At 44.4% G+C, this 27,850-nt stretch overlaps 1 protein-coding gene across 1 annotated transcript in view; it reads left to right on the forward strand.

The window, feature by feature from the left end:
- ADAMTSL3 (ADAMTS like 3) overlaps positions 1–27,850 on the forward strand; it is a 366,545-nt gene that overhangs the window by 282,289 nt on the left and 56,406 nt on the right. Inside the window, exons 20-21 of the mRNA XM_067698448.1 lie at positions 9,709–9,862; positions 20,921–21,992. Coding sequence (XP_067554549.1) covers positions 9,709–9,862; positions 20,921–21,992 — 1,226 coding nt within the window. The remainder of the gene's footprint in view (positions 1–9,708; positions 9,863–20,920; positions 21,993–27,850) is intronic.

Consider the following 27,850-nt stretch of genomic DNA (forward strand, 5'->3'; position numbering starts at 1 on the left):
GGTCCACGTCTGGTGGTGTGTTTTGGGGTGTCTCTAGACTTATTATGATTTTGGGCAGCCTCTCTGCTAATGGGTGGGGTTTGCACTCCTGTCTTTCTAGTTGTTTGGCATAGGGCGTTCAGCACTGTAGCTTGCTGGTCGTTGAGTGAAGCTGTGTGCTAGTGTTGAGATGGAGATCTCTGGGAGATTTTCGCCGTTTGATATTATGTGGAGCTGGGAGGTCTCTTGTGGACCAGTGTCCTGAAGTTGGCTCTCCCACCTCAGAGGCACAGCACTGACTCCTGGCTGCAGCACCAAGAGCCTTTCATCCACACGGCTCAGATTAAAAGGGGGAAAAAGTAGAAAGAAAGAATTGGTAGAAGTAGAAAGAAAGAAAGAAAGAAAGAAAGAAAGAAAGAAAGAAAGAAAGAAAGAAAGAAAAAATGAGTGAGGGAGGGAGGAAGGAAGGAAGGAGGGAGGGAAGAAAGGAAAAAAGGAAAGAAAGAAAGAAGATAAAGTAAAATAAAAGTAAGATAAAATTAAATAAAGTTATTAAAATAATTATTAAGAAAAAATTTAAAATAAATGGATGGATAGAACCCTAGGACAAATGGTGGAAGCAAAGCTATACAGACAAAATCTCACACAGAAGCATACACATACACACTCACAAAAAGAGAAAAAGGGGAAAAAATCATAAATCTTGCTCTCAAAGTCCACCTCCTCAATTTGGGATGATTCGTTGTCTATTCCTGTATTCCACAGATGCAGGGTATATCAAGTTGATTGTGGAGCTTTAATCCGCTGCTCCTGAGGCTGCTGGGAGAGATTTCCCTTTCTCTTCTTTGTTCTCACAGCTCCCAGGGGCTCAGCTTTGGATTTGGCCCTGCCTCTGCGTGTAGGTCACCTGAGGGCATCTGTTCTTCGCTCAGGCAGGACGGGGTTAAAGGAGCAGCTGCTTCAAGGACTCTGGCTCACTCAGGCCAGGGGTGGGGGGTGGGGGGGTGGGTGGGAGGGGCACGGAGTGCGGGGCGGGCCTGCGGCAGCAGAGACCAGCTGGACATTGCACCAGCCTGAGGCACTCCGTGCGTTCTCCCGGGGAAGTTGTCCCTGGATTCCGGGACCCTGGCAGTGGCGGCCTGGACAGGCTCCCCGGAAGGGGGTTGTGGATAGTGACCTGTGCTTGCACACAGGCTTCTTGGTGGCGGCAACAGCAGCCTTAGCGTCTCCTGCACGTCTCTGGGGTCCGCGCTTTTAGCCGCGGCTCGGGACCGTCTCTGGAGCTCCTTTAAGCAGCGCTCTTAATCCCCTCTCTTCGCGCACCAGGAAACAAAGAGGGAAGAAAAGGTCTCTTGCCTCTTCGGCAGCAGCCCCCTTTATTCTTATTCCAGCTCTTTCTTCCAGTCTTGCTGCATCCTTACTGTCTATAGGCTGAGGTTTTAGCAAAGGTTCTGAAGCAGGTAGTTGAGGTCCGTAATGAGGGTCCTCTAATCTCCAGTCACTGCCCCAAATGTATATCTTCTGGGATCAGAGGGGCAGTCTAACCTTAGAAATAATCTCAAGAAATAAGAAAGGACAGTAACTGACATTTATGAACTTCCCTGAGTCCTAAATTCAGTGATGGTACGGTTGCAACCTATTGTATGATACCACTCCCATCTCATCCTACGACAGCCCTGGGAGTTGATGTATCCATTTCTGTAGGTGAGAAAACAGAGGTACATTCAGACTGAAGTCGCCTTCCCAAGGGTAGAGCTAGGATTCAAACCTGAGTTTGTGTGACCCAAGTTTAGAATAAACTGTGTACACTCATATCTCTCATGCAAGAACAAGAGCTTTTGAGCCAAACAGACCCATGATGGAACCTACAAGCTTTAATGCCTGCAGGTGACCTCGTTCCATATCCTTAACCTGTGTGAGCCTCCATTTTCCTTTCTTTTAACACAGTGGTTGTTCTGAGGATAACATGAGATATTAGGTATGGAAACACCTAACCGAGTGGACCCTTCCCGTCCCCCTGAGCATCCTTCTGGCATAGGTTGGATTGACAGTACTTTTATCTGCGTGTTCTACAGTTTTATATTTTTCCTGTTTTAACTGTCTAGCTCAACTAAGTGCTAGTATGTATAACTATCTTAACTGACAAGCCACAAGTCATGGTCCTCATCCAGGTCACTGAGGGTCTGCCTAAATGTTTCCCCAAACCCTCATTAAATGCTTCCGGTTACTGTCTCCATAGGTTAGGGGCAGAACTTCAGGGAGGGGATCGCCATGCATTTGTGGAGAGAACTCTTGGCATCGCGAATGCCTGGTCACCTTACTGCACTCAGTGTGACACCGGGACCAGCCAAATGGGCATCTTTTTAGAAGCTGGGAACTTGTTAGAGCTGAGGCTCTCGAGTCCCACCCTGACCTAAGGAATCAGAATCTGCATTGGAACAAGATCCCCAGGTGTTGTCAGGCACATTACCATTTGAGAAGCATTTCCCCACCTGCCCCTCATCCTTGGGAGGGCTGCTTAGCCCTTCAATGTGTCCAAAGTAGGGATGGCTCTGGGAAATAACTTCTCTGAGCAAGTGCTGCCCTAACCCAAGAGGAAGAGGCAGGAAAAGGGAAAGACAAGGCGTGAGCGGATGCAGCCCGGGAGCACCTAGAACCCCTGCTGTGCTCTAAAATACCACACCCTCCTCACCTCTTCTCTTATTTCCTCTGAGAAAAAAAGAGGCCTTCACAGTTCCATCCTACCTCCTGAACAAACTCTTCTCACTGGCCTTTTAGAGGAGAGGCTGGGGCTGACATCCTTGCTTTCCTCTCCTGTCCAGTCCCTCTGTGAATAATGGAATTTGTAGTTGCTGGGTATGTTTCACTGAATGAACACCCTTTACCACGTTTACTCAGGCTTGCCTTGTGTCTTTGCTCTTGTTGTTACCCTCAAATCCTGGGCCCAGCTCTAAGCTTCCCTCCTCTGTGAAGTCTTCCACTCCCTAAAATCATACAGCATTTCCTGAGCGTCCACATGGTCTTCTCCTCTGGCCTATAGCGTCCTTGAGGCCAGTGGCCATGAGATCCTTGGGCCCTATAGACCTCTGAGCAGGTAAATACTCTTCCTCAAGAGCGTTTGCAAAGACAGGGGAAATGCAAAATGGTGTTGAAGTAGTGAGCTGTAGTAAAGCTCAGGCCAGCTAACAGAGGACAGGAAAATCATTCACTGGAAGAGATTTTGTTGGAAGAAAGAAGAGGAGACAGAAGAGTTTAGCCACGTGAGCTGGGCTGGACCTGAGGCAGATGAGTTTCCTAGGCGACCATTCACCAAGGCGAGAGCAAGCCTGTGCACACTCCAAGAGGTCAGCCCAAGCACAGTCAGGACATCTTCCTGCTCCTAGCCAAGGCCACATCTCCAGGACACCTGCATGTGGGAGGAGGAGCAGGTGTGCCCACGTGCACAGGAAGGCAGAGCCAGCGTTCAGACTTGGGGTCCAGTTAGGCCCACGTGTTGCCCAGCAGTTTGTGTTTCCTACGGAATTCACCTTTACTCGTGATGGTTGAAATTTTCTCTCATTTCTGAGTTGCTTTGTTTTGGCAGAGACTCTGATGCCAAATTGCCACCATCCCTGAAGCTTTTTGCCAGGCTCGTCCCTCTGGCATGGGATGGCTCATTCCAGGGCAGCCATCAATCTTGTGGTTCTGGGTGAGGCCCTTCCACTTTGGAACTGGCCACTACCCCTGAACCCAGAGAGACTGAAAAGCCACACCAGAATTTCCGCTTTTCGCCGAGCCAGGCCTCTTAGGCTGCAGCTGGAATACTCCTCTCTCCCCGACACTAGCTCTATTCATGGCATGTTTGGGCTTTGTTCATTCATTGGCTCATTCCTTTTCCTTGATTTCCTTAGATCTGAACCCAGTTTTAGGCAGAAAGGATCCTTCAATTCTTACACTGCTTTTCTAGTTACCAAAAAGGAGCATTGGCTTCCCTGGTGGCGCAGTGGTAGAGAATCAGCCTGCCAATGCAGGGGACACAGGTTCGAGCCCTGGTCCGGGAAGATCCCACATGCCGCAAGGCAGCTAAGCCCGTGCGCCACAACTAGTGAGCCTGCGCACTAGGGCCTGTGAGCCACAACTACTGAGCCTGTGTGCCACAATTGCTGAAGCCCACACGCCTGGAGCCCGTGCTCCACAAAAGGAGAAGCCACCGCAATGAGAAGACCGTGCATCGCAACGAAGAGTAGCCCCTGCTCACCACAAGTAGAGAAAGCCCGCGCACAGCAACAAAGACCCAGCGCAGCCAAAACTAAATAAATTACATAAATAAATAAATTTGAAAAAAAAAACACAAGGAACATCGACACTTATATGGGGCAGTCTTCCCTAAAGGTGGATTTCTGCAATCCACATACCCCTTGTGGACTGTTTTGTGACCCTATTCCTTTGACTGAAATCCAGTAGCCTCGCCTCATTCTTTGTTCTCTCTACTTTGACGGAGCATTTGGCCATTCTGTCCACTTTCATCATTCTCCTTCAGGGTGTTTCTTGGTGTTATTTCTTTTTCCTACTTACTCGACTGCATCTTTTCTATTGGTTTGCCTTCTTCCAAATCTCCAAAAAGCTCAGTATTTGACCCTTTGATTTTTATCACTGCATTTTTCCTCCATCGATGATTCTGTGGTGGGACTTCTTCTCTGACTTCTATAGGTGACTCTCTGTCTCCAGGAACAGTGTCTGACTTTCTCTTCAGTACCTGTCCTTAGTTCCCCAGGTAGGATGTATCCTCATTATGGGAAAGCAAAGGGACACCCTCTTCATTCCCAACCAGCTCCCCCACCTACTTCCTGTCCCTGTCAGTGCACCAGCATCTTTCCAACACTTCTGATCATCTCTGACTTTGCCTCCTGTATTCAGTTAACCTATACCTGCCAACTCTTCAATTCTTGAAATATGTCCATATGCTAAGTAAAAAGGGAAAGAGCTCTATACATGAGACATTTTACAAAGTACAGCTCAAGATATGTCCAGGACACATGGATTTCCAAATATGGCTTTCCAGTTTTCAATAGATTTATTATGACTCAGCAAGGCAGTGGTGTGTTGGAGCCAGTTCATACTAGCTTTCAAGAACCAATTGTGATCTCTTCCTACCTTGTATTCAATGACATTTGGATGACAGCTTGAAATCAGCCCTGATGGGAATATTTACACCACAGAAATTGGCAAATGTTACAATCAGGGCCCTCTTTTCCATGAACCTGTTGTGAAACATTTACTAGCACACAACTGCATGAAAGGGATGTTCACACACACACACACACACACACTATCTTATCAACAAGACAGTTTCAGCTTATTGATTAATCAGGTACTTAGGATAGAAATGCTCTTATTTGTTGACTGAAATAAATAGACTTGTAGAATCTTCTAAATTGAGTATGCCTATCGCCACAGCTCAGCATCTTCACAGTCATTTACTGAGCACTGCTATGATTGATTACTCCAGGTACCAGGAATCTGAGACAATCAAGAATACAGTCTTCAATGAGCTCACAGTTGAATGAGGCAGACCGATGAAAAAAATTGTATATAAAGTCCAATAAAGTTGTCCCGTCTACAGAAATAAGTGAAAATTGAGGGGAAATATCTGAGTCTGCCTGAGTCCCAGAAAAGTGTTGTAGAAAATGCAGCTTTAGAGTTTGGTCTAAAGGATGAGACCCGATTAGAGTCCTGAGAAAAGAAAACCGAAACAATGTAACAGTACAAAACTATAAATAAAAGATTCCAAGCACCACACTGAAAGGGCACACCATATACCTGGGAAAATTGACCCAGAATGGTCAATATCAAGACATACTCTACTAAAGACACTGGATGTTAAAGATTAAAGAATAATGTGTTAGTGTTTCTAGGCAAAAGGACCAAGTCACTTACTAGGGAAAGAAAATCAGGTTAGCATCAGACTTCGCAACAATACGACTTCATAGTAGAAAACAATGGAGTAACATCTTTAATGTACTAAAAGAGGAAATGTGAACCAAGGATTTTCTGTCCTGCCCAACTGATCTTCAAGTTTGAAGGTCGCAGACAAATAGTTCCAAAGTTACAAGAACTCAGAGTATGTTGTTCCCATGAGCTCTTCCAGAGGAATCTACCATATTTCTATGGAATAAATCATAGAAGCTTTGGCATAAAGTTGCTGTTTTGCGAGTCATAATTAATGGCACTGGTCCTGTCATCTCTGCTGTCTCAGCTGTGAACCTTCTCTAATGGCACGCTAACCTTGAACTTAGCAGATACAAGGTCACGTGAGACCTCCATCCAGAAGAGGGGTTTACAAATGGTCTTCCTATTCATAATGGGGAGAAAAAGTCAAATACTGATCATGAGAAATGGCTTATGAGTGGTGATTGGCAATTATGTAACTACTGTTTTTATATTCTATGGAAAACTCCTAGATGATGATTTGATGTGTTAAAAAAATACATCATAAGTTGCTAAATGGTAATTTTTAATTATTTGTTCAAAAGCTTACAAAAAGCTTCCCTCTGTACTGAAAAACTATTTTTTTTTTTTTTTTTTTTTTTTTTGCGGTATGCGGGCCTCTCACTGCTGTGGCCTCTCCCGTTGCGGAGCACAGGCTCTGGACGCGCAGGCTCAGCGGCCATGGCTCACGGGCCCAGCCGCTCCGCGGCATGTGGGATCTTCCCGTACCGGGGCACGAACCCGCGTCCCCTGCATCGGCAGGCGGACTCTCAACCACTGCGCCACCAGGGAAGCCCTGAAAAACTATTAATAATTAGGGCTTTCTGTTAAAGAGGACAATAAAGGCATTTAAAAAAAATTCCATTCCCCTTCTGTGAAACCCAACAAAATACCCACAAAGAGGATGAAAGAGCAGGAACATCCTGTCTTTAATGAACAATGAAATGGCCACAAACCCAAACTATGAATGATGAGATACACCTGCCAAAGACCATAAAATCTGGACCAAAATGAGGGAGGGAAGGCTGAGGGATGACAAAGATTTCCTCAGGCACGAGCAGGATATAGATTTCCCTAGGAGTAAGTGTGAGGGTCCTGAAAGGCCTACTCAATGGTTCTTTGATTACAGACACTAGATGGGGGACCATGCGCTGCCCCTGAAAACACCGTGATTGTCCCTGCAGAGCCGTGGGGGAGATGGAGCTGCAGGAGAAGCCACATGTTTAGGCCTCCCAGCCAAGGAAGGCTGCAGAAATGGAGTGGTGTGGAGGAAGGAGGGCAGCAATCGCTGGATGATGACACAGTGAACAAGTTACTTAAGAGGCTGTTCCCTGAGTCACACCGACCCTTCCAATGCCAACATCTGAAGAGATATATGGGCAAAGGAAATAAAAATTTGGTGACAGACTGTTGAAGACAGCCAATTTATGGAAATGCCCTAGCTCGTTCCCCAAACCCATGGTATTCCCAAACAGCCAGCTGCATTTAAAAAGCTCCGGCAAGAGGGAGGAGCTATAGGAACATATGTTTATGTATAACTGATTCACTTTGTTATAAAGCAGAAACTAACACACCATTGTAAAGCAATTATACTCCAATAAAGAAGTTAAAAAAAAAAAGCTCCGGCATAAAAACTATGCATCAAAACTGGGGGAAAAAAGTTGAAGGGGAAGAAAGAAGTTAAGGTGTGGGGAAAGGAACAGGAGGCAAGAGTCACACGAACAGCATAGTATCACAAAGTATTACCCAGAGAAAAGTTCTGAAAAACAGGCTCCATATTCCCAAGGAAATTATAGTCATGATGTCTGGGGGGAAAGTGGCTTTAAAATGAGGTTTGAGTTCAGAAAGAGATTATGAGTCAACAGAAGGAGATGAAAAGACAACTTGGAATAGGCAGGGAAAAAAAGTGAAAAGAAGAACTTTAAACAGCAGACGTAAAAGTTACTTTACAAGCAACAAAAAGTAATTAAAACGACTGGAAACAGAGCGCTACGGTGTACAAGCTGGAATAACTCATATAAAATGATATGAAAAAGAGTAAGATGTAAAATGGGTTTTTAGAGGCAATGATGGATATGGAAAGGCAGAGAGAGGAGATTAGACATAAGTGTGATTGGTATTTGTGAGAAGAACAAAACAAATGGAACAGAAAAATATTCAGAGATAATTAAGGGGAATTAGTTTCCTTTAATAAAAGCTTTAATTTGCAAGTCATAATGGTATACCACGTGCCACTAAAGTGTGACCCACTAAGACATAGCCTGCTTATGTGCTGAACTTCACTGGTAAAGAAAGGAGCCAAAGGCCTCTGAGGATAAAAGGCAAACAAATAAACAACAAAAATTCCCTGCTTGGCCTCCTACACCTTCACAGTAGCATTAGATGCAAGGAGACCAGTGAAGCAGTGTCTGCACAATTCAAAAGGAAAGGAAGTATGACTCAGGTATTTTCCCTTCATCTTATTTGTTCTTCATGTGGAAAGGCAAGAGAGGCAGTCAGAGCATGCGTACCCATGAGCCCGTCTCGAAAAACTTGCAGGGCCGTGATGAAGCATCGAGATGACTAAAAATAAAAAATCCAGGAAGGCACAGATGCTGGTGAAAAAAGATGGAAGATGAATCGTAAATTCATCTAAGCACAGAATTAAGAGCAATCAACCAGCAATTGCATCTCAGAACAGAACGTAAATATCAGAAAATCTTGACGTTAGCTAAATAATTTAACAAAAACAAATTGAATGTTGCACAGGAGAGATGGGTGAGAGCAAAGGTAAATGTGCTTACCAGATACTCTTGTTAAGTCAAAATGTGTCAGTAAAAATAACTACCCAAACCTCTTGTTGGTTTCTTTCACCTTCTTTCTTAACTTCGGAGAGTTCTTTTGGGAATTAATCACTTAACAGTGGAAAAAAATCCGCCATTCAGCAACTCTTTTAATCTTATTTTAGTTTATTTTTTTCTAATATACCTAATAAAATTGCAGTAAAATTTTAAATTAAAATTGCATGTACACATGTAATTATGACTACCAAATATCAATGTTATAGACACAGTGATTATCAAATATTAATGTTCTCTTACATAGAGCAGTTTGGGTGTTTTTTAAAACAAAAACTTTCCTTTTATACTTTCCTACTCCTTGAATTCTTGATCATGGGTGTATGTCATCTTTTAATTTTAATTTTTTTTTAGTGAACTATAATTGGCATATAATATATTCGTTTCAGGTGTGCAACATAGTGATTCAATGTTTGTATACATTATGAAAAGATCACCACAATAATTCTATTCACCATACAAAGTTAATACCATATTATTGTCTATATTATGTCATTTTTTAAAAAGCAAAGTCATCCTACTATATTAATAAATATCTAAAAAATAAAATAAATTAGACATCTAAAAAATAAATTAGACATCAATTACAAGACCATAAAACCGCACGATAATAAATCACTAGAAATTAGTTACTATCTCAGAAAGAAAGAAAGAAGAAAGTAAGGAGGAAGGAAGGAAGGAAGGGAGGGAAGAAGGGAAGAGAGAAAAGAAAAGGCAGAGGGGAGGGGAGGGGAGCGATGGGGAGTGGTGGGGTGAGGGAGAATCTCCCCATCTCCTAAAAGATATTCAAGCCTAGGAAGTGCTTACTTATTGGTGCACCCATACATAACACCCCTCCTGTTTCACCGTAGGAGACGTCGCTGTTGCTGCAGGGGATGTGTCTGCTGACACTCCGTTTGACTCTGTCGCCCAATTCTCATTACAGTGTTCTGTCAGTTGTGGTGTTGGAACCCAGCGGAGACAGCAGGTATGCCAAAGGCTGACAGCCAAAGGCCGGCGTGTCCCCCTCAGTGAGACCGTGTGCAGGCATCTTCCTGGGCCCCCTCTTGCGAGATCTTGCCGAATGCCTGTGTGCAGGAGTAAGTATGGAAAGTCCACGCTTCCCCAGATATGCCGATTCTGTTCCTCTCCCCGAGTGGCTTCGTCTTCCATAGAGCAACACGTTTCTAATCTGTAGGTAAAGCAAATCAAGCAGAATTCAGGATTGTTATAAGCGGCAAATGGTATAATATTGAAGACCAAGATACAGCTGTAAGAAAAGTCAGTTTGAAGAAATATCCATCCGCTTAACAAATGCATCCTGTGTATATACATACATATACGTACATATATGTATGTACGTATATGTATGTATATATACTAAGTTTACCAGCAACTTTCCTGAAGAAACTTACCAAGTAAGAAAAATGATAGTAACTTTAAAAAATGTCATAGTATCCCTGGCGTTTATTGAGCACTTACTCTGTGGAGTTCCTTGCAGGCATTATTGCGTTGTCTTATTTAGTCCCCGGCAACATTGTGAGCCAGGTATTATCCCCATTGAGAGATGAGTAATCCAAGACGTAGAGAAGGTCCGAGATTTGACCAAGGATCTGTAGCTGCCAGTTGGGCCTCTTGGCCTCTTTGACCACAAATCTGTCTGATTCCTGAGCCCACGCTCTTGGCCACCTCTCTGTGGTGATTCATAGACAACATTCTTTCTTTTTCCCCGGAAACTCTTTGAGAACAAGTTTTCAAAATCTTGAGATTCCAAAGATTCGAGATCCCCAAGTTTTATCGTATCCTGGAATTCAAGAATGTCTGTGGCGTGTGGCGCAGTGTCCTGCTTCCAGCTGCTTACCTAGCTGATTTTTATTAATTGTGGGTGGTTGCATAGCAACGTGGCTGGACCGTAAACTGTCTTAGAGGAGAGTAAGATGAAATTCCGGCAGCTTCCTCTAAAATAATAACAGAATAACATGTGGGAATACATTGTGGTTATTAGGACGTGCAATATGGTAGAAGATGAAATTGTAAATTGTTACGGCGTACGGTAGAAAGCAGAGTAAAAGGATGTTTTAGGGAGGAAAAAAAAGCAGGAAAAAAAGACAGTCATATTTCCCCTTGACCCTGTCTCATTCTCTAGCTTGCCAACATGTAGGTCATGGAAGCAGACAAGAGACAGGAATGCATTCTCCCAGCACAGCCAAGTCACCCCAAGCTGGGCCTCCACTTCAGCTGTAGCCTGGCCTGATGCCATCACCTTGGATCAATGGCCCTGGCTTGCATAAATTTGGCTTCTCCCTCTGCACGCTCCTATGGCATCCTCTTCCCCCCACCACCGTATCAGAGCCAATGGGATGAGCTTGGCACAGACCCATTCTCCCTACCCCTCCTGCCTCTGCACCATTTTCCCTCTGTCATCACACACTTAGCACGTACACCGCCCTCATCCCACCTTCAAATGCATCGTGTGCCGACCTCCAGCATCCTTTCTACCTTTCGCCAGGACACACCACCACCAGGTCCATTCTTTCTCTCTAACATCTGCCAACACCTAGGACAACCAGCATCCATGCGGATGACTTTCTCACACCCTGATATCCCAATCTCCCAACATGGTCAGTTTCACTGACAGCCATCCCCTTGGCAGGGTGACACCCTAGACTTCCTCATTGGTACTTAAATAGCTTCCTGCTCTTCTACCGTTCCCCACCTGGCCCCTGCTTGTTTAGTTAACGCTTCATTGTGACCTCTGGTTCTTCCTTCCCTGTTGTCCCCAAACTTCCTGCTCTTGCACTAGAAACCACTCCTCTTGGCTGGCATTTCCTCATCACTCACTTAACCAATTCTAGAGTCAGATCACTATGCCCTTCCTTAACCCACCACCTCCATCACCCTGCTCACCTTCAACCCTGGTGGGTTACCTTTTAGGTGATCTTTTTTTACGGTGTCATCATTTTTAACTTTAATTACAACCATGTATATAAATGATAACACACAAGATAAGTTGAGAGAACAAGGGGATGTAAAGGAACTAATGATTTTATCTTGTGTCACAGATCAGATAACAGCTGAGTAGGGCTCCTATTTCACAGAGTTGACTGTTTCAGATAATAAAGCATGGTAATTTATCACATCCACATGATTTTAAAACCTAAGAAACCTCTTTTATATTTTAACCAAAATAACGCAAAGAACAAACATGATCATAAGATCGGTTTGTGTGCGTATTTGACAAATGTGCATGCGTGATATTTTTAACAGTGTACAAAATCAATGCATTTCACCACGCCAGTTCAAGCAGAATTCCATCTTTCTAGATATAAACTGAACATCTCTTGTCATACATACTTTCTGACCTACCACTGCAGGTCACACGCAGGCTTAGGTACTTCGTGAAATCTCCTTTAAAAGAATCCATAATGTCATGTCTCAAAGCGATTAGGATGACATCACCTTTTAGGTGATTTTTATTTGCTTGTTCTTTAGTTCCCTGACCTGAGCTACTGGGATTTGCTGAAGAAAAGAATACCACCATCCTGATTAGACATACTTCATATTCATGCTATCTGATTTACCTGGGCAATAATGTGTGGGTGTTTTTCCTGTTCCTGAGAATTCCCAAGAAATTCATCACAGCAGCTATTTTGTAACCACTCTGCTGGCCCCAAGTTCCCATTTCTCTGTGGATAAACTCATCTTTTATTCCTCTATTCCGCCGGTCCTCTCTCCTTCATGTCACATCCACCCCCTTTGCTCACCAGACTGGAAAAGTATGGTCTTCTTTTTAGGCCGAATCCCTCAGTTATGGAAGAGGTGTGAAGACAAGAAAGATCAAGCCCAGCTATGCTGGGATCTTTATTCCCTGTCAAGGCTCCACTTCTAGAAATGTGTCCTAATCAGTGCCTTGAGTTTAAGTAAAACCCATCCTCTATGGAGGAGAGAATCTTCTTGCTCCCTGTTTTGACCCTTTTAATGTGCAGTGGGGTGGAGGGGGTGGGGGGGCAAGATGTCTTGAGCTCCCCCTAGAGGCCAGTGGTGCACCATACAGTCCCCCTGCCTGCTTCTCCCCAGACCTTCCCTGCATTCTCACACCTCCAGCTTTTACCCCTTGCTTAAATTCTTCCCTCTGCCATATCTAGCAACTGACATTCTTCCCTTTCTTCAAGGACCAGTACAAACACTGCCTTTCCCAGTAATCTTTCTCAGTTGCACTTAATCTCTGAAAAGTAATATGACAATGTGGTTAAGCCAACTTGAGTTCAAATCTCATTTCTATCAGTATCTCATCATGTGACATTGGGCAGGTTATTTAATCTCTGTGAGTCTCAGTGTTTTTTTTATTTTATTTTATTTTATTTATTTATTTATTTATTGCAGTACGCGGGCCTCTCACCGTTGTGGCCTCTCCCGCCGCGGAGCACAGGCTCCGGATGCGCAGGCCCAGCGGCCATGGCTCACGGGCCCAGCCGCTCCGCAGCACGTGGGATCCTCCCGGACCGGGGCACGAACCCACGCCCCCTGCATCGGCAGGCGGACTCCCAACCACCGCGCCACCAGGGAAGCCCCGTCAGTGTTTTATCTATAAAATGAGAATAGTAGTTGTACCTACCTCATAGAATTGTTTTGAGAATTAATGCCTAGAAAGTGCTTAGAAACAGTGCCGGGCACATACTATAGGCTCAGAAGTATTAGTTATTTTTAATGTCATTACCACTTTAATTCCTATTATAGCTTTAAGATAGGATAAAATGTAACAGAGTAACTAGTATTGTGTCTTCTGGCTTACTAGGGTATAAGTTTATATGGGGTAGCTAGATAGTAGCTCTGGACAGTTTTTCCGTGTAGGCCCCCAAAGCACTTATCATAGTGAGTTGTACCCAAAGACGTGCTTTTCAAATATGTCAGGCTTGGATCATCCTCAGATTGCTATTAAAAGCCTACCTGTCTTGGCTTCCAATCAGGCATCTAAAGAAAACAAAAGATAATAGGAATATAGTGTTTGAGTTTAGACTTCTTTCAATTATGGCTCCTGGTTTTAAAGGTTCCCAAGTCTTGGTGAAGAATTCTTATTTTTCACCCAAGTACTGACATCAGAATAGTTGGAGGACTTCCCTGGCGGTCCGGTGGTAAGACCACGCTTCCACTGCAGGGTGCGCGGGTTTGATCCCGGGTCGGAAAACTAAGATCCCACATGCCACATGGTGCGGCCAAAAAAAATTGTTTTTGAGGGAAGGGAGGCACCCGGGCATGTACTATATGATGAAAATGTCAAGAAACATATGCCTCATCCCCTTCCCGGGTTATCTCAAACCCACTCGCTTCTCTCCAGCTCTTGGTCTTCCTCCTTGTACCAGCCCAGCGTCTGCCTCTTCAGCTCTCATTATAGAGAGCTTCTACTCTTCCTCTTTGCCTTCTCAGATTCCAGTAACACCCACCCCTGCCTGCCTGACATAGCTGTAGCCCTTGCAAACCCAGACAGGCACAGGGCTCGCTCGCCAGCACCCCTCGTGGGCTTGTGTCACCTCCTGCAGCATCCAACAGCATACATTTATTTTATCTTTTGCTCAGTCATTCGTTATTCATTCAGTAAACAGTAAGAGTTTTCTCTTACTGTTTACTCTTACTGTTTACTCTTGTTTACATGTACCAGACACTGTGCTGTGCCCCAAGGACAGAGATGATCTCTCTGCCTGGGCATATATTGTTTTCAGTGTCAGAGGATAGCATTTCCTTATTAATTCTTTCAGGACTCATTCATCAAATGCTACTGTGTTTTAGATGTTATGATACAAAATGAAAAGGATCCCTTCTCTTGTCTCTAAGAACTCATAGTCTAGTAGGAGAGAGACATATATAAACAAATAAGGAGAATAAAGTGCCAATGGTATCATAAAAGGATGCAGAAGTGCTCACTGCAGCTGGGGGATGTGAGGAAGAGTTTCAAAAAGGAGGAAGCTTTGAACAGAATTCTGAAAGCTGCGTCCATTAATCAGATCCACACGGGACACAGGAGAATCTGGGAAAAGAGAACAGTGTCGGCAAAAGTGGGGTATGACAAATGGAGTGATGTGTTTGGGGAAACTGCAGGCAATTCCATGGGATTAGAACTGAGGTTGAAGGTGGGTTATGGTGAAAGGTGAGCTGTAGAGCGTCTTGAGCGCCATAATGAGGAGTTTAGATTTTATCAAAGAGGGAAGTGACATAGTCAGATTTTATTTTGGTTTATTTACTCAGACAGCTGTCTAGATATATTTTTTACATTAATTTTTATTGGAGTATAGTTGCTTTACAATGTTGTGTTTGTTTCTACTGTACAGCAAAGTGAATCAGCTATACGTATACATATATCCCCTCTTTTTTGGATTGCCTTCCCATTTAGGTCACCACAGAGCATTGAGTAGAGTTCCCTTTGCTATACAGCAGGTTCTTATTATATCTGTTTTATGCATAGTAGTGTATATGTGTCAGTCCCTGTTTCTCAATTCATCACAGCCTCCCTTCCCCCACTGGTATCCACACGTTTGTTCTCTACATCTGTGTCTCTGCTTTGCAAGTAAGTTCGTCTGTATCATTTTTCTAGATTCCACATATAAGTGATATTATACGATATTTGTTTTTCTCTTTCTGACTTACTTCACTCTGTATGACACTCTCTAGGTCCATCCACGTCTCTGCAACTGGCACAATTTCGTTCCTTTTATGGCTGAGTGATATCCCATCGTATATATGTACCACATCTTCCTTATCCATTCCTCTGTTGATAGACGTTTAGGTTGCTTCCGTGTCCTGGCTATTGTCAATAGTGCTTCATATATGGATATATTGGAAAAATATGAGAGTGCAGGCAGGGAGTCTAGTCAAGGGGATATGACGATCTCTAGGTGAGAGAGTGTGAGGATAGAAGCAGTGAGGCTACATTCTAACAGTGTTTCAGATGTCCCATCTAAGTACCTGATGGCTGGCTAGAGTTGGGAGCGAAAAGGACCGTGGTGTGCTTGTCAGTGTTTAACAAGCAGCTCTGGGGCAAGGTGGGTGGCGAGGAGGGAGAGGTTGCTGTCATTTGTTACCTTTGCTGATTTCTGTGGTGTAGATACTCCCGTCATGGTTGGTTTCTGGCTGCCGACGTGGCATCATTGAATGCAGAGTTGGGAATGGATAGTAACAGTCTCACCGACCTGTGAGTCTGTGAGAGGAAGGGCCAGCATGCCAGTGGACAGGGAAAAATCAAGATGACTCTAGAATCTGCCTGGAGGAGGTTGATAGAAGATGAAGCCATTAACTTAGGGCATATAGGAAGAGGAGGACTGTTGGAATGGGTGAGGGAGGCAGAGATAAAGTGTTTAGGTTACAATATTTTAAACTTGAAGTAGCAGGAAGAGATTTCCAGTCAGCAGTGGACTATTAGATCTTGTGCTCTAGAGAAAGGTCTAGGTTAGACAGATCAACTTGGGAGCCATCAACCTAGAGTTGTTAGTTACAACTACAAGATCATCCAAAGAAAAGTTTAGAGCAAGAAGAGAAAGGGAGGAAGTGGCCAAGCACTGACGCCTGAGGGGTAGTAGTGCCAGCCAGCAGCATGCTGGCAACGAACAGTGGTGGGAAAGGACCAGAAGAAGGGTTGAAAAAGATGGCGGGGAGGCGAGACTTTTCCATGAACTGAGTGATTACGGGCACCATGTGTCCTAGAAGGGTCAAGTACGAATACTGAAGGGACATTGTATTTGTCACTAGGGGACCATTGGTGGCCTTTCCCTGAGAGCTTTTAGTGCGGTGCTGTGAGCAGAAGCTCATCTACCGTCGGTTGAAAAGTGCATGAGAACCAAGTATGGAAGCCATTCCTTCAGCCTGATGAGACACTTACTGTGTAATCTTCATGGGGCTTCACAGCCCATTTAACCAGTCCCGCCTATAGCATCCCTCGTAGCCTCCTCTCAGCTACCTGTGTTTCTACCCTAAAGAGAATCTGAAAAAAAGCTGCCCGGGTTCTTGATAGAGCTCCAGAGGGGCTTGTGAGATCCTCCATGCCAGTGGGAGCAATGCGGGTCAGCACCAACCAAGCAGCCCCATCCAGGGCTGGGTTCTGAGGGGCCTGGGTTCCACAGGGTAATAGGAAGGCTTAGAGGCTGCTTTGCAGCCAAAGCCCATTCGGGAGCGGCAGGAGTCAAGTGATGGTGAGACCAAGTGGAAACATCCAGCACAGACGGCTTGGGGCAGAAACCTGGCATGGCGCCAAGACTTAGCATCGTGGCAGGGACACAACTCGAATTAGGGCTGGACACGAGCAGGCAATTGTGCTAAACAGCCTCGGGCACCAGAGCTGGCCTTTACTGGGCAGGGCAGGCTGACCCTGAGGCCAGAAGGAGGACCTCCAGAAGAAAGATCTCTTCGTTTTCTAGAAACGCCAAAAGATGTGGCATTTCTCATATCCAGCACAGTGGGAGAGTGGAGGGATGGGTGGGTACCCTCGCACTGCCCGCAGGCCCTCCAGGAGGGATGCCATCGCTGCCTGGCCACTCTCTGTCTCATCAGGCTCGTCCAGTGTGGCAGTTTGGGGGCGTATTCAGATGCAGGAGGAGGCAGTCACCCGAAACCAGACCAGTTTCTTCCCCAAGAACTGTGTCTGATGAGGCCACGCTCCAGGCACTGCTCCAGAGGAACTCACCGGAGTCCCAAGAGAGGAACTGGCCCACGCTGTGGGACCTGGCAGAGCCTGATCCCAGACCCCTCCCCAGGCATACATTCTAACTGAACTGCTGCATACCCAGCGTGAGGAATTGCTAAACAGGCCTGGTTGGGAATGGAGCTGGGGCCACAGGGCCTGCCTTCCAGCAGATGGGCATGCAGCCAGAGGGAGCGGCTGGGCTGCTCGTGTGGCTCACCCAGCCATGGGCAGGTCCTTTACCAAGGCTGAACACTGCCTGTCACTTGCAGACTCCCCAGCCTGCTTTGGAAGGAGTCAGGTCCCATCTGCTTTAAGCCCCAAGCTCAGCTGAGGGACATCTGGCTACCAGTGGACCTGAATGCAATTAGAACCCTTCTCCCTGGTAATTAGAAACCATCTCCATGGCAATTAGAACCCATGTCCACACAGGATGCTGTGTGGGCTTATACCAGCCTCAGCTCATCTCCAGCCTGAAGCATCGAGCCAGGCATGTGCTGCGTTCCCCATGTGGGCTTCTGCACCTTCCCAGTGAGAGCAGGAACGTTCAAGCTATGGCCTCATCTGTAGCAGCCCTCAGAGTCTGTCTCCACACCTCTCTCTCAGTTGCATGAGTTCAAAAGTCTGACTTTGACCCAGCTTAAACTCTGATTTTGAAGAACAGGTTTCAAAGCCATCCACGTGCACATTTATCTTTCCCGTTGTCCGCCACTGAGGGATTAATGACCAGACAGGGTGTTCAACTGAATCCTTTTAAATGATAGTAAAAAGAGATCTTTATAGGTGCATATAAACACATATATGTAGATGTAATGGATATGTACATGTGTAGACATACATACATACCGTGCATTGTGACAATAGGCTACTGCTAAGTATTCATAAAATGCAACCAGATAAGTAAAATTAGAAACCGGTGAGTAATAAAAAAAGGAAAACAAACAAGGCTAATATAGGATTATGTCTTGAATTTTGCACTTCTGTTATGTGTGGGCACAAATTTAGCTCTAAACTTGAGAACATAACTATCTTGGAAAAGGCAACCTGGTCGATTACACGGTTCAGTGTTTATCGGGTAGGAAATGGACTAATTACTCAGAGGAAAGTATAAGAGTTCCTGATGGTGAGACCGCAAAGAAATCCTCCTGCCTCCTCCTTACAGAGGACACCGCAAGTTGTAAAGACTTTGGCAGGGTTCACACAGAAGACACAGATGCTCTTTCTGATTTTCCCTTCGCTCTTCACCAGTCCCATCCCATCAGATTGCCTTTGAGTTAATGCAGTGGGACGCTCCGGGGCAGTGGTGCTCAACCTTTGCTGCCCATTTCAGTCACCTGGGGAGCTTTTAAAAAAGTCTGATGCCCAGGCTGTTCCCCATAAGTCAGAATTTCTGGAGGTGGGACCCAGGGTATTGAGATTAAAAAACAATAATAGCAGGTGTTTTGAATGTGCAGCAAAGTTTGAGAGCCACTGCCTAGTCAGAGTTGACATTGAAACGCTACACACCGGAGTTGTAACTGGTTGTTAAAGTAGGGAAATACTTCCCAAATGGTTAGTAAGTAGCCTCTGCCTGAGCCCCACGACTGTCTCCCAGCTGCTGGGACCCTCCTGCCAGGAGCCGTCTGACCTCCTCATAGTGTAACAATGTTGGGAGAGGGAACGCTGCAAAGACCTGGTCCAGTGCCACAGCTGCCAACTGCTCTGGTTGACGGCACCCTCACCATGCAGATGGTTAAGTATTTGGCGTAGCACCTCTGCCTATAATAATAGATGAACCGTCAATTTACCAGGAATCCTCCTTCTGCTTTTGATCACTGTTGAACAGCGGTAAGTCCAAAACTCTATATTGCCAACCGAAAGAAAACCTGTATGCCTTAACTGGCTGAGGGGAGCTTGACACCCTCTGTGAAGGGTCTGCGTCCCACTAGGGAAAGGTGTACGCATGGCAGGCCACCCCGCTCCCCTTAGAGATGAGCCGAGGGGAGCAGAACCGTGGACAAGGGGCCTGGCCTATTAATTGCATCTCTGTGGAATTTGCATGCAAACTCATTATGCCTGTCCCTCACTTAGAACATTCTCTACCACGACCCTGTTGCTTTTCTGAACGTACGGGCACCACCACACCCCAGCAGGCAGGCAGACTCTAAAGGGATCGTGAGCCACCTGAGAGGAGTCCAGGAGTTGTTCTGGCAAACCAGGGTACTGGTGAACACACTCTAGTTCGTGCCCAGGGCCTGAGAGGTCTGTCTAAGCAGAGTCTTAATCTGGTTCTCCTCCCGGCGTATCCCTGCCAGTGCTCCAACCAGGAGGAGCCGTAACCGGGGTCCTCCAAGCTTCTGATTCCCACCCTCCCCCCACCCCGTCTCATGACCTGAATTCCACAGTGCCATTTCCGTGGATCCAGTCTCTCTTCTGTCACTTCCTCCTTCCAGGCCCTCTAGCCCACGCTCCACCATCTGCCCATGGACCTAAGTACATCTTCCAAGAGGAATCAGTCTCCCACCTGCATCAAGCCCCCCTACTCACTTCAGAATCGCCCTGGGACGCATTGAGGCCTTCCTTCCCGCAGGTGGACAGAGCCCCTGCTCTTGGGGGATGGGATCTGAGGAGTGTCCTCTTTGGCCTTAGCCCATTAACTGCAGCCAGTGCCCAGGAACAAGCAAGAGTCAGCCGACCCTTGATCCGTCTCAGCTTGCCCTGTTGTTTGCTGGCTGGACCTGCCTTTGTCCGCTGACAATAGTCATATATGAGAGCTTTTAAGTGCCCGCTAATGTGCTGTGCACTTGATATAAACGCTCTAACCTGTCACATGCCTCTGACGAAGGTGCTAACATTACCCACATTTTATGAGTGAGAAAACTGAGGCTCAGAGAGGTTAAATGACTTGTGCAAATGGCGCTAAGATCCAAACTCAGATTCATCTGGCTTCCAAGTGCCTGTCCTACCTTTTCTTCTTTGATCACTTGCTTCTTTAGGCCCCCAAGCTAGTTGAACTGACCCGCTTGGGTTATATGCTGCAGTTGGCCGGCTTCATCCTCCTTTTCAGATCCTTCAAACGCATTCACTCATCTCCCCAATCACTGCCTCCCTCAGATTTGGGGTACCCCTGGCCAAGCCATACTAGATTCTCAGGGGCCTCCTCCCCTAGGTGGTGGAGGCCCCACATATCAGACATCCCCTTACTGATGGAAACATTTAACCACTTAACCTCATGCCTCCCCAAACCAGAGCTTTGTAAAATAATTTACATGCTTCCGTGCAATTCATTCAAACGTGCATTCTTTGCTGCTTAAGTACCAGATAGTTGTGAAATTTACCCCCATCTAAGGATGTATAATATATATATATAATTACTTATGTTTTAGTTCTCAAATGTTTTAAAAGAGGAAAAAAGAATTTGTTGACTTGTGCCAGCCTTGGAAGATTACAGTCAAAAAGTTTTCATTATTGAGATGTTTGTGTTTTCTTTTCTTTCTTTTTTTTTTTCCTACAGAAATGCAACCAGAGATGAAGACCAACCTTGGCAAGCAGGGTCCTCAGATCCTTGGTGTCCAGAGAGTCTACATTCAGACAAGGGAAGAGAAGCGCCTGAACCTGACCGTCGGGAGCAGAGCCTATTTGCTGCCCAACACATCTGTGATTATTAAGTGCCCAGTGCGACGGTTCCAGAAATCTCTGATCCAGTGGGAGAAGGATGGCCATTGTCTGCAGAACTCCAAACGACTCGGCATCACCAAGTCAGGCTCACTGAAAATCCACAGCCTGGCAGCCCCCGACATCGGCACGTACCGGTGTATCGCAGGCTCTGCCCAAGAGACAGTGGTGCTCAAGCTCATTGGCACTGACAACCGGCTCATTGCGCCCCCAGCCCTCAGAGGGCACACAAGGGAATATCCTGGGATGGACCACAATGAAGCCAATAATTTGGGAGCCACGTGGCACAAGATGAGGCAGAAGTGGAGTCACCAAAATGAGCTTTATTTGGACGATGGCCGAATTCATCACCAGCCTCTCTTAAGAGCTCTGTTGGGCCACTGCAGCCATTCTGCGGGAAACGCCAACTCCTGGGAGTTTGAGAGAAAGCAGTTTGAAGCCGCAGTTAAACAGGGAGCCTACAGCATGGATACCGCCCAGTTTGATGAACTGATAAGGAACATGAGTCAGCTCATGGAGACTGGAGAGGTCAGTGACGACCTTGCGTCCCAGGTGATATATCAGCTGGTGGCCGGGTTAGCGAAGGCGCAGCCTGCACACGTGCAGTGGCGGGGCATCCTGGGGGAGGCGCCTCCCACGGCTCACCTAAGGGGGGCAACGGGAAGTGTGCCCCAAAGCTCAAATGCGAAAAACTCGGGCAAGCTGACGTTCAAGCCAAAGGGGCCTGTTCTCTTGAGGCAAAGCCAGCCCGCCTCGATTTCTTTTAATAAAACAGTACATTCAAGGATTGGAAATACAGTCTACATTACAAGAAGGACGGAGGTCATCAATATACTGTGTGAGCTTGTTACCCCCGGTGAGGCCACGTATACGTGGACCAAGGATGGAGCATTGCTACGACCCTCCGAAAAGTAAGTAAAATAAGAATACAGTGTTTCCTCTGTAATACCATCTTAATGCTTCTTCTTCCAGCTTTCTTGAAAATATTTTCAAATCCCTTCTAAGAATGTGTTTCCAACAGGATTCTTTAGGAAAGAAACTCAAAAATGTTAGGGTATGGAATGTAAAATAGTTAGCTAGTGGGAAGCAGCAGCATAGCACAGGGAGATCAGCTCAGTGCTTTGCAACCACCTGCAAGGGTAGGATAGGGAGGGTGGGAGGAGATATGGGGATATATGTATACATATAGCTGATTCACTTTGGTGTACCACAGAAACTAACACAATATTGTGAAGCAGTTATACTCCAATAAAGATATATTGGAGTATAAAAAAAATAAAAAGAAAGAAAATCAAAGTAGTCTTTACTTCACCATCATTTTAAAGTGGAGGACTAAGTGGCTACCAGTTCGAGGAGAACAGTTACTTTCTTCTCAGCCTATTATAGATAAGATTGTTTTCTGGCTTCCATTTTTGTTGCTGAAAAGTGTGTTGTCAGTGTAATTATTATTCATTGGTAGGTAATACGTTCTTTTTCTCTGTTTATCTTTCAAAATTTATTCTTATCTTTGGTGCTCTGCAGTTTTATGATGGTAAATCTACATGAGTGTCTTGTTTTATTTATCTTGCTTGAAATTTGTTGCACTTTCTGTACTGAGGATACATATGTTGTGGCCTCTCCCATTGCGGAGCACAGGCTCCGGATGCGCAGGCTCAGCGGCCATGGCTCATGGGCCCAACCGCTCCGCGGCATGTGGGATCCTCCCAGACCGGGGCACGAACCCGTGTCTCCTGCATCGGCAGGCGGACTCTCAACCACTGCGCCACCAGGGAAGCCCCCCATTTTCTTTTTGAATATAGCTTTTTCTTCTTTCTTTCTAGAATTCCAAATAAATGTATGTGAGAATTTCTCTGTCTCAATCTTCCCTGTGTTTTAACCTCTCTTTCATATTGCCTCTTTTACTTTCTAGTTTGCTGCTTGTCTCTTCAGCATTGTAAAAAACTAAGTGGATATTAGCCCACCCACTTAGTTTTCCATTTCAGTGACCACATATATAATTTTTAGTTCTGTTTGGTTATTTTGTGGATTTTTGAATAATTTTTGATAGTTTGTCAAGGTGTTCTTCTATTTATGTATATATTATGTAAAGTATAAGATTATACATTAAATATAAATAATCCAGAAGCTCCAACTAAAAGCCAGAGATTGTCAGAGGATAACAAAGCAACAACTAAAATATAGGTTGTCAACAAGAAGTGCACTTCAAATGTAAAAACACAGATAGGTTAAGAGTAAAAGGATGGAAAGCAGCATATCAAATAAATGCATACTTGAATGTTTCTAAGAGCCTTATTCATAATAGCCCCAAACTGGAAATAGGCCAAATGTCCATCACCTGATGGCTTTGTAAACAGATTACGGTATGTTCATAAAATGGCAAATGCTCATCATAGATAAGGAAGGAGCTACGGATATATATACATCGATATGTATGAATATCAAAACCATTATGTTAAGTGAAAGAAACCAAGCATAAAAGACTACATACTTTATAATAATTCCATTTATATGAACTTGTAGCAAAGACAAAATTACAGCGATAGAAGGTCAATGGTTGTCATAGTCCTAAGGTTTTGGGGGAGGGGACTTGACTGCAAGGGAGCAAAGGAAACTTTCTGAGGTTATAGAAATGTTATGTATCTTGCTGTGGTGGTGGCTACACGAATGTATACGTGTGTCAGAAATCAAATTGTACACTTAACGTTAGTGAATTTTATTGCCTGATAATTACAGTTCAATTTATAAAATGTGTCTCAAAACAAAAAAATCTTAATAGTATCATACTTCCTTTTCCCCTCTCTCATGTGCTCTTTTATCACACAGTTTACTTCTACTTACATTATATACTCTAAAATGCATTGCTACTCTATGTATTCCATACAATCACCTGCCAATTAAAGGAATTTTTTTTTTTTTTCCTGGTACACGGGCCTCTCACTGTTGTGGCCTCTCCCGTTGCGGAGCACAGGCTCCGGACGCGCAGGCTCAGCGGCCATGGCTCACAGGCCCAGCCGCTCAGCGGCACGTGGGATCTTCCTGGACCGGGGCATGAGCTCGTGTCCCCTGCCTTGGCAGGCGGACTCTCAACCACTGCGCCACCAGGGAAGCCCCTAAAGGAATTTTTAAATGAAAAAAAAAAGTCAGGGTATGGTTTTCACATGTGCATGGGAATTCTCAAAATGAAATCGTACTGTCCCAGTCATTATCACATAGCTGTGATACAAGACTGGATACCGTTAAGATTGAATTTAAGCATGTACAGACTCTCTCTTTGCAGGTCACTTAACATTTAAAAATAAAATCAACATAAGGCCATTAAAAAAGCATACTTATAGTAATCTTACATTGTGTAGGAACTGTAAATCAGAATCTTCCATATCTAGGAGATGTGGTATCTCATTTGAACTCACACCAGCCCCATGAGTTTGGCAGGGTAGGGGTTAATACTTTTCTGATGAGGTCGTTGGAAAACAGAATCTCTTTTGCAAATATTTTCTCCCATTCTGAGGGTTGTCTTTTGGTCTTGTTTATGGTTTCCTTTGCTGTGCAAAAGCTTTTAAGTTTCATTAGGTCCCACTTGTTTATTTTTGTTTTTATTTCCATTTCTCAGAATGGGAGAAAATATTTGCAAATTGAAGCAACTGACAAAGGATTAATCTCCAAAATTTACAAGCAGCTCATGCAGCTCAATAACAAAAAAACAAACAACCCAATCCAAAAATGGGCAAAAGGCCTAAATAGACATTCCTCCAAAGAAGATATACAGACTGCCAACAAACACATGGAAGGATGCTCAACATCACTAATCATTAGAGAAATGCAGATCAAAACTACAATGAAATATCATCTCACACCAGTCAGAATGGCCATAGTCAAAAAATCTACAAACAATAAATGCTGGAGAGGGTGTGGATAAAAGGGAGCACTCTTGCACTGCTGGTGAGAATGTGAATTGGTATAGCCACTATGGAGAACAGTATGGAGGTTCCTTAAAAAACTACAAATAGAACTACCATGTGACCCAGCAATCCCACTACTGGGCATATACCCTGAGAAAACCATAATTCAGAAAGAGTCATGGGGCTTCCCTGGTGGCGCAGTGGTTGAGAGTCCGCCTGCCGATGCAGGGGACACGGGTTCGTGCCCCGGTACGGGAAGTTCCCATATGCTGCGGAGTGGCTGGGCCCGTGAGCCATGGCCACTGAGCCTGCGTGTCCGGAGCCTGTGCTCCGCAACGGGAGAGGCCACAACAGTGAGAGGCCCGCATACCGCAAAAAAAAAGAGTCATGTACCAAAATGTTCACTGTAGCTCTATTTACAATAGCCAGGAGATGGAAGCAACCTAAGTGTCCATCATCGGATGAATGGATAAAGATGTGGCACCTATATACAATGGAATATTACTCAGCCATAAAAAGAAACAAAATTGAGTTATTTGTAGTGAGGTGGATGGACCTAGAGTCTGTCATACAGAGTGAAGTCAGAAAGAGAAAGACAAATACCGTATGCTAACACATATATATGGAATCTAAGAAAAATAAAATGTCATGAAGAACCTAGGGGTAAGACGGGAATAAAGACACAGACCTACTAGAGAATGGACTTGAGGATATGGGGAGGGGGAAGGGTAAGCTGTGACAAAGTGAGAGAGTGGCATGGACATATATAGACTACCAAACGTAAAATAGATATCTAGTGGGAAGCAGCCGCATAGCACAGGGAGATCAGCTCGGTGCTTTGTGACCACCTAGAGGGGTGGCATAGGGAGGGTGGGAGGGAGGGAGATGCAAGAGGGAAGAGATATGGGAACATATGTATATGTATAACTGATTCACTTTGTTATAAAGCAGAAACTAACACACCATTGTAAAGCAATTATACTCCAGTAAAGATGTTAAAAAAAACAAACAGAATCTCATGACTAATTCACGGCCAGTCAGAACCAGGGACCTTATCTCCTGAACACTGCCAGCGATGTTTGAAGATCACACAAATAATAGCTTTGGTAGAAAGATTGAGAATCTGAAGTAATTTTCTATATCACGCAGTTTTTCATGTCACAAAATCCAAAAATAAGATGATAAGGATCAAAGTTTTCTGAGATGTTCAAAACACAATATTAAGTCACCTTATTTTATTGTGATAGTTACCCATATCAGTGCAAAAATATCACATTTCATTCATTTTACACAAAATAACGGAATAACAAATATTAATTCACTTTTGTGTTCTTTTCTGTCTCCAGATCTTGCTGTTTGTACACATAGGGTTATAGACCTTTTGCTTTCTTTCAATTTGAGTTTAAGAGCTCAAGCTGCACCTTATCTGCCTCTAGGGATTGTTGAGAGACACAAAACACCAGATGTTAAATTGTTTTGTAAACCATAAGTTACTTTAAAAAATGCAGGTTTTATTTTTATCACGTCGTTTTTTTGTGCATCACCTAATATGTGAAACATTAAAAGAAATGTAGGTAAATTTTAAATTAAATTGTTAGGCTATGTCTTAGAATGAAAAGATATAACAAATCTAATTTTTTATTGTTTTGCCTGGAACCCTGAGCACAAGAGTATAATGAAGTTTTTGAAGTAGAATTAACCTTCCAGATCAACTAACTTAGCAGTTCTCAAATCTTTTGGTCTTAGGACCCCTTTAAACTTAAAACAATGATGAGAAGCCCGAAGAGCTTTTGGTAATATGACTTATATCTAGTGATGTTAGAAATTAAAACCATGAAACATTTAAAAGAGCTGTTTATGGGCTTCCCTGGTGGCACAGTGGTTGAGAGTCCGCCTGCCGATGCAGGGGACACGGGTTCGTGCCCCGGTACGGGAAGATCCCACATGCCGCGGAGCGGCTAGGGCCGTGAGCCATGGCCGCTGAGCCTGCGCGTCTGGAGCCTGTGCTCCGCAATGGGAGAGGCCACAGCAGTGAGAGGCCCGCGTACCGCAAAAAAAAAAAAAAAGTTTTTCAGTACAGAGGGAAGCTTTTTGTAAGCTTTTGAACAAATAATTAAAAATTACCATTTAGCAACTTATGATGTATTTTTTAACACATCAAATCATCATCTAGGAGTTTTCCATAGAATATAAAAACAGTAGTTACATAATTGCCAGTCACCACTCATAAGCCATTTCTCATGATCAGTATTTGACTTTTTCTCCCAATTATGAATGGGAAGACCATTTGTAAACCCCTCTTCTGGATGGAGGTCTCACGTGACCTTGTATCTGCTAAGTTCAAGGTTAGCGTGCCCTTAGAGAAGGTTCACAGCTGAGACAGCAGAGATGACAGGACCAGTGCCATTAATTATGACTCGCAAAACAGCAAGAATACGCATCTTCCAAATGTTGACACATTTCATTATACAGTACAAAAAAGATGTATATTCTTTAATATTACTACCCAGCTTTTCAGAAGAGTCTTTGAGTTTTCGAAAGCAGTCAAACTCACAGTGAAGGTTACTGATTTTCCAAAATTCTAATTTTCACTTGAAAGCTCGAATTTTATCATTGGCAACAAATACTGTCAGTTGTTTTCCTTGAAGTGGCCAGCTCGTTTTTGTTCGTTTAAAAAATTATCTTCCAAATACCCAAGTCCAAATAGTCATGGTTTGTCTGTCAGTCATTCTTGCAAGTAAAGTGGTATGCCATGAAAAAGCAGCTAGTTCAGCTAGCAGTTCACACAGTCACACCAACACACTTGGGCATGCAGCAGAAGTGCTTTGTATTTCCCATTCTGTCGTACAGAATATTTAAAAACTTACACT

The sequence above is a fragment of the Pseudorca crassidens genome, chromosome 1 (genome assembly GCF_039906515.1).
Source record: "Pseudorca crassidens isolate mPseCra1 chromosome 1, mPseCra1.hap1, whole genome shotgun sequence".
Taxonomy (NCBI): domain Eukaryota; kingdom Metazoa; phylum Chordata; class Mammalia; order Artiodactyla; family Delphinidae; genus Pseudorca; species Pseudorca crassidens.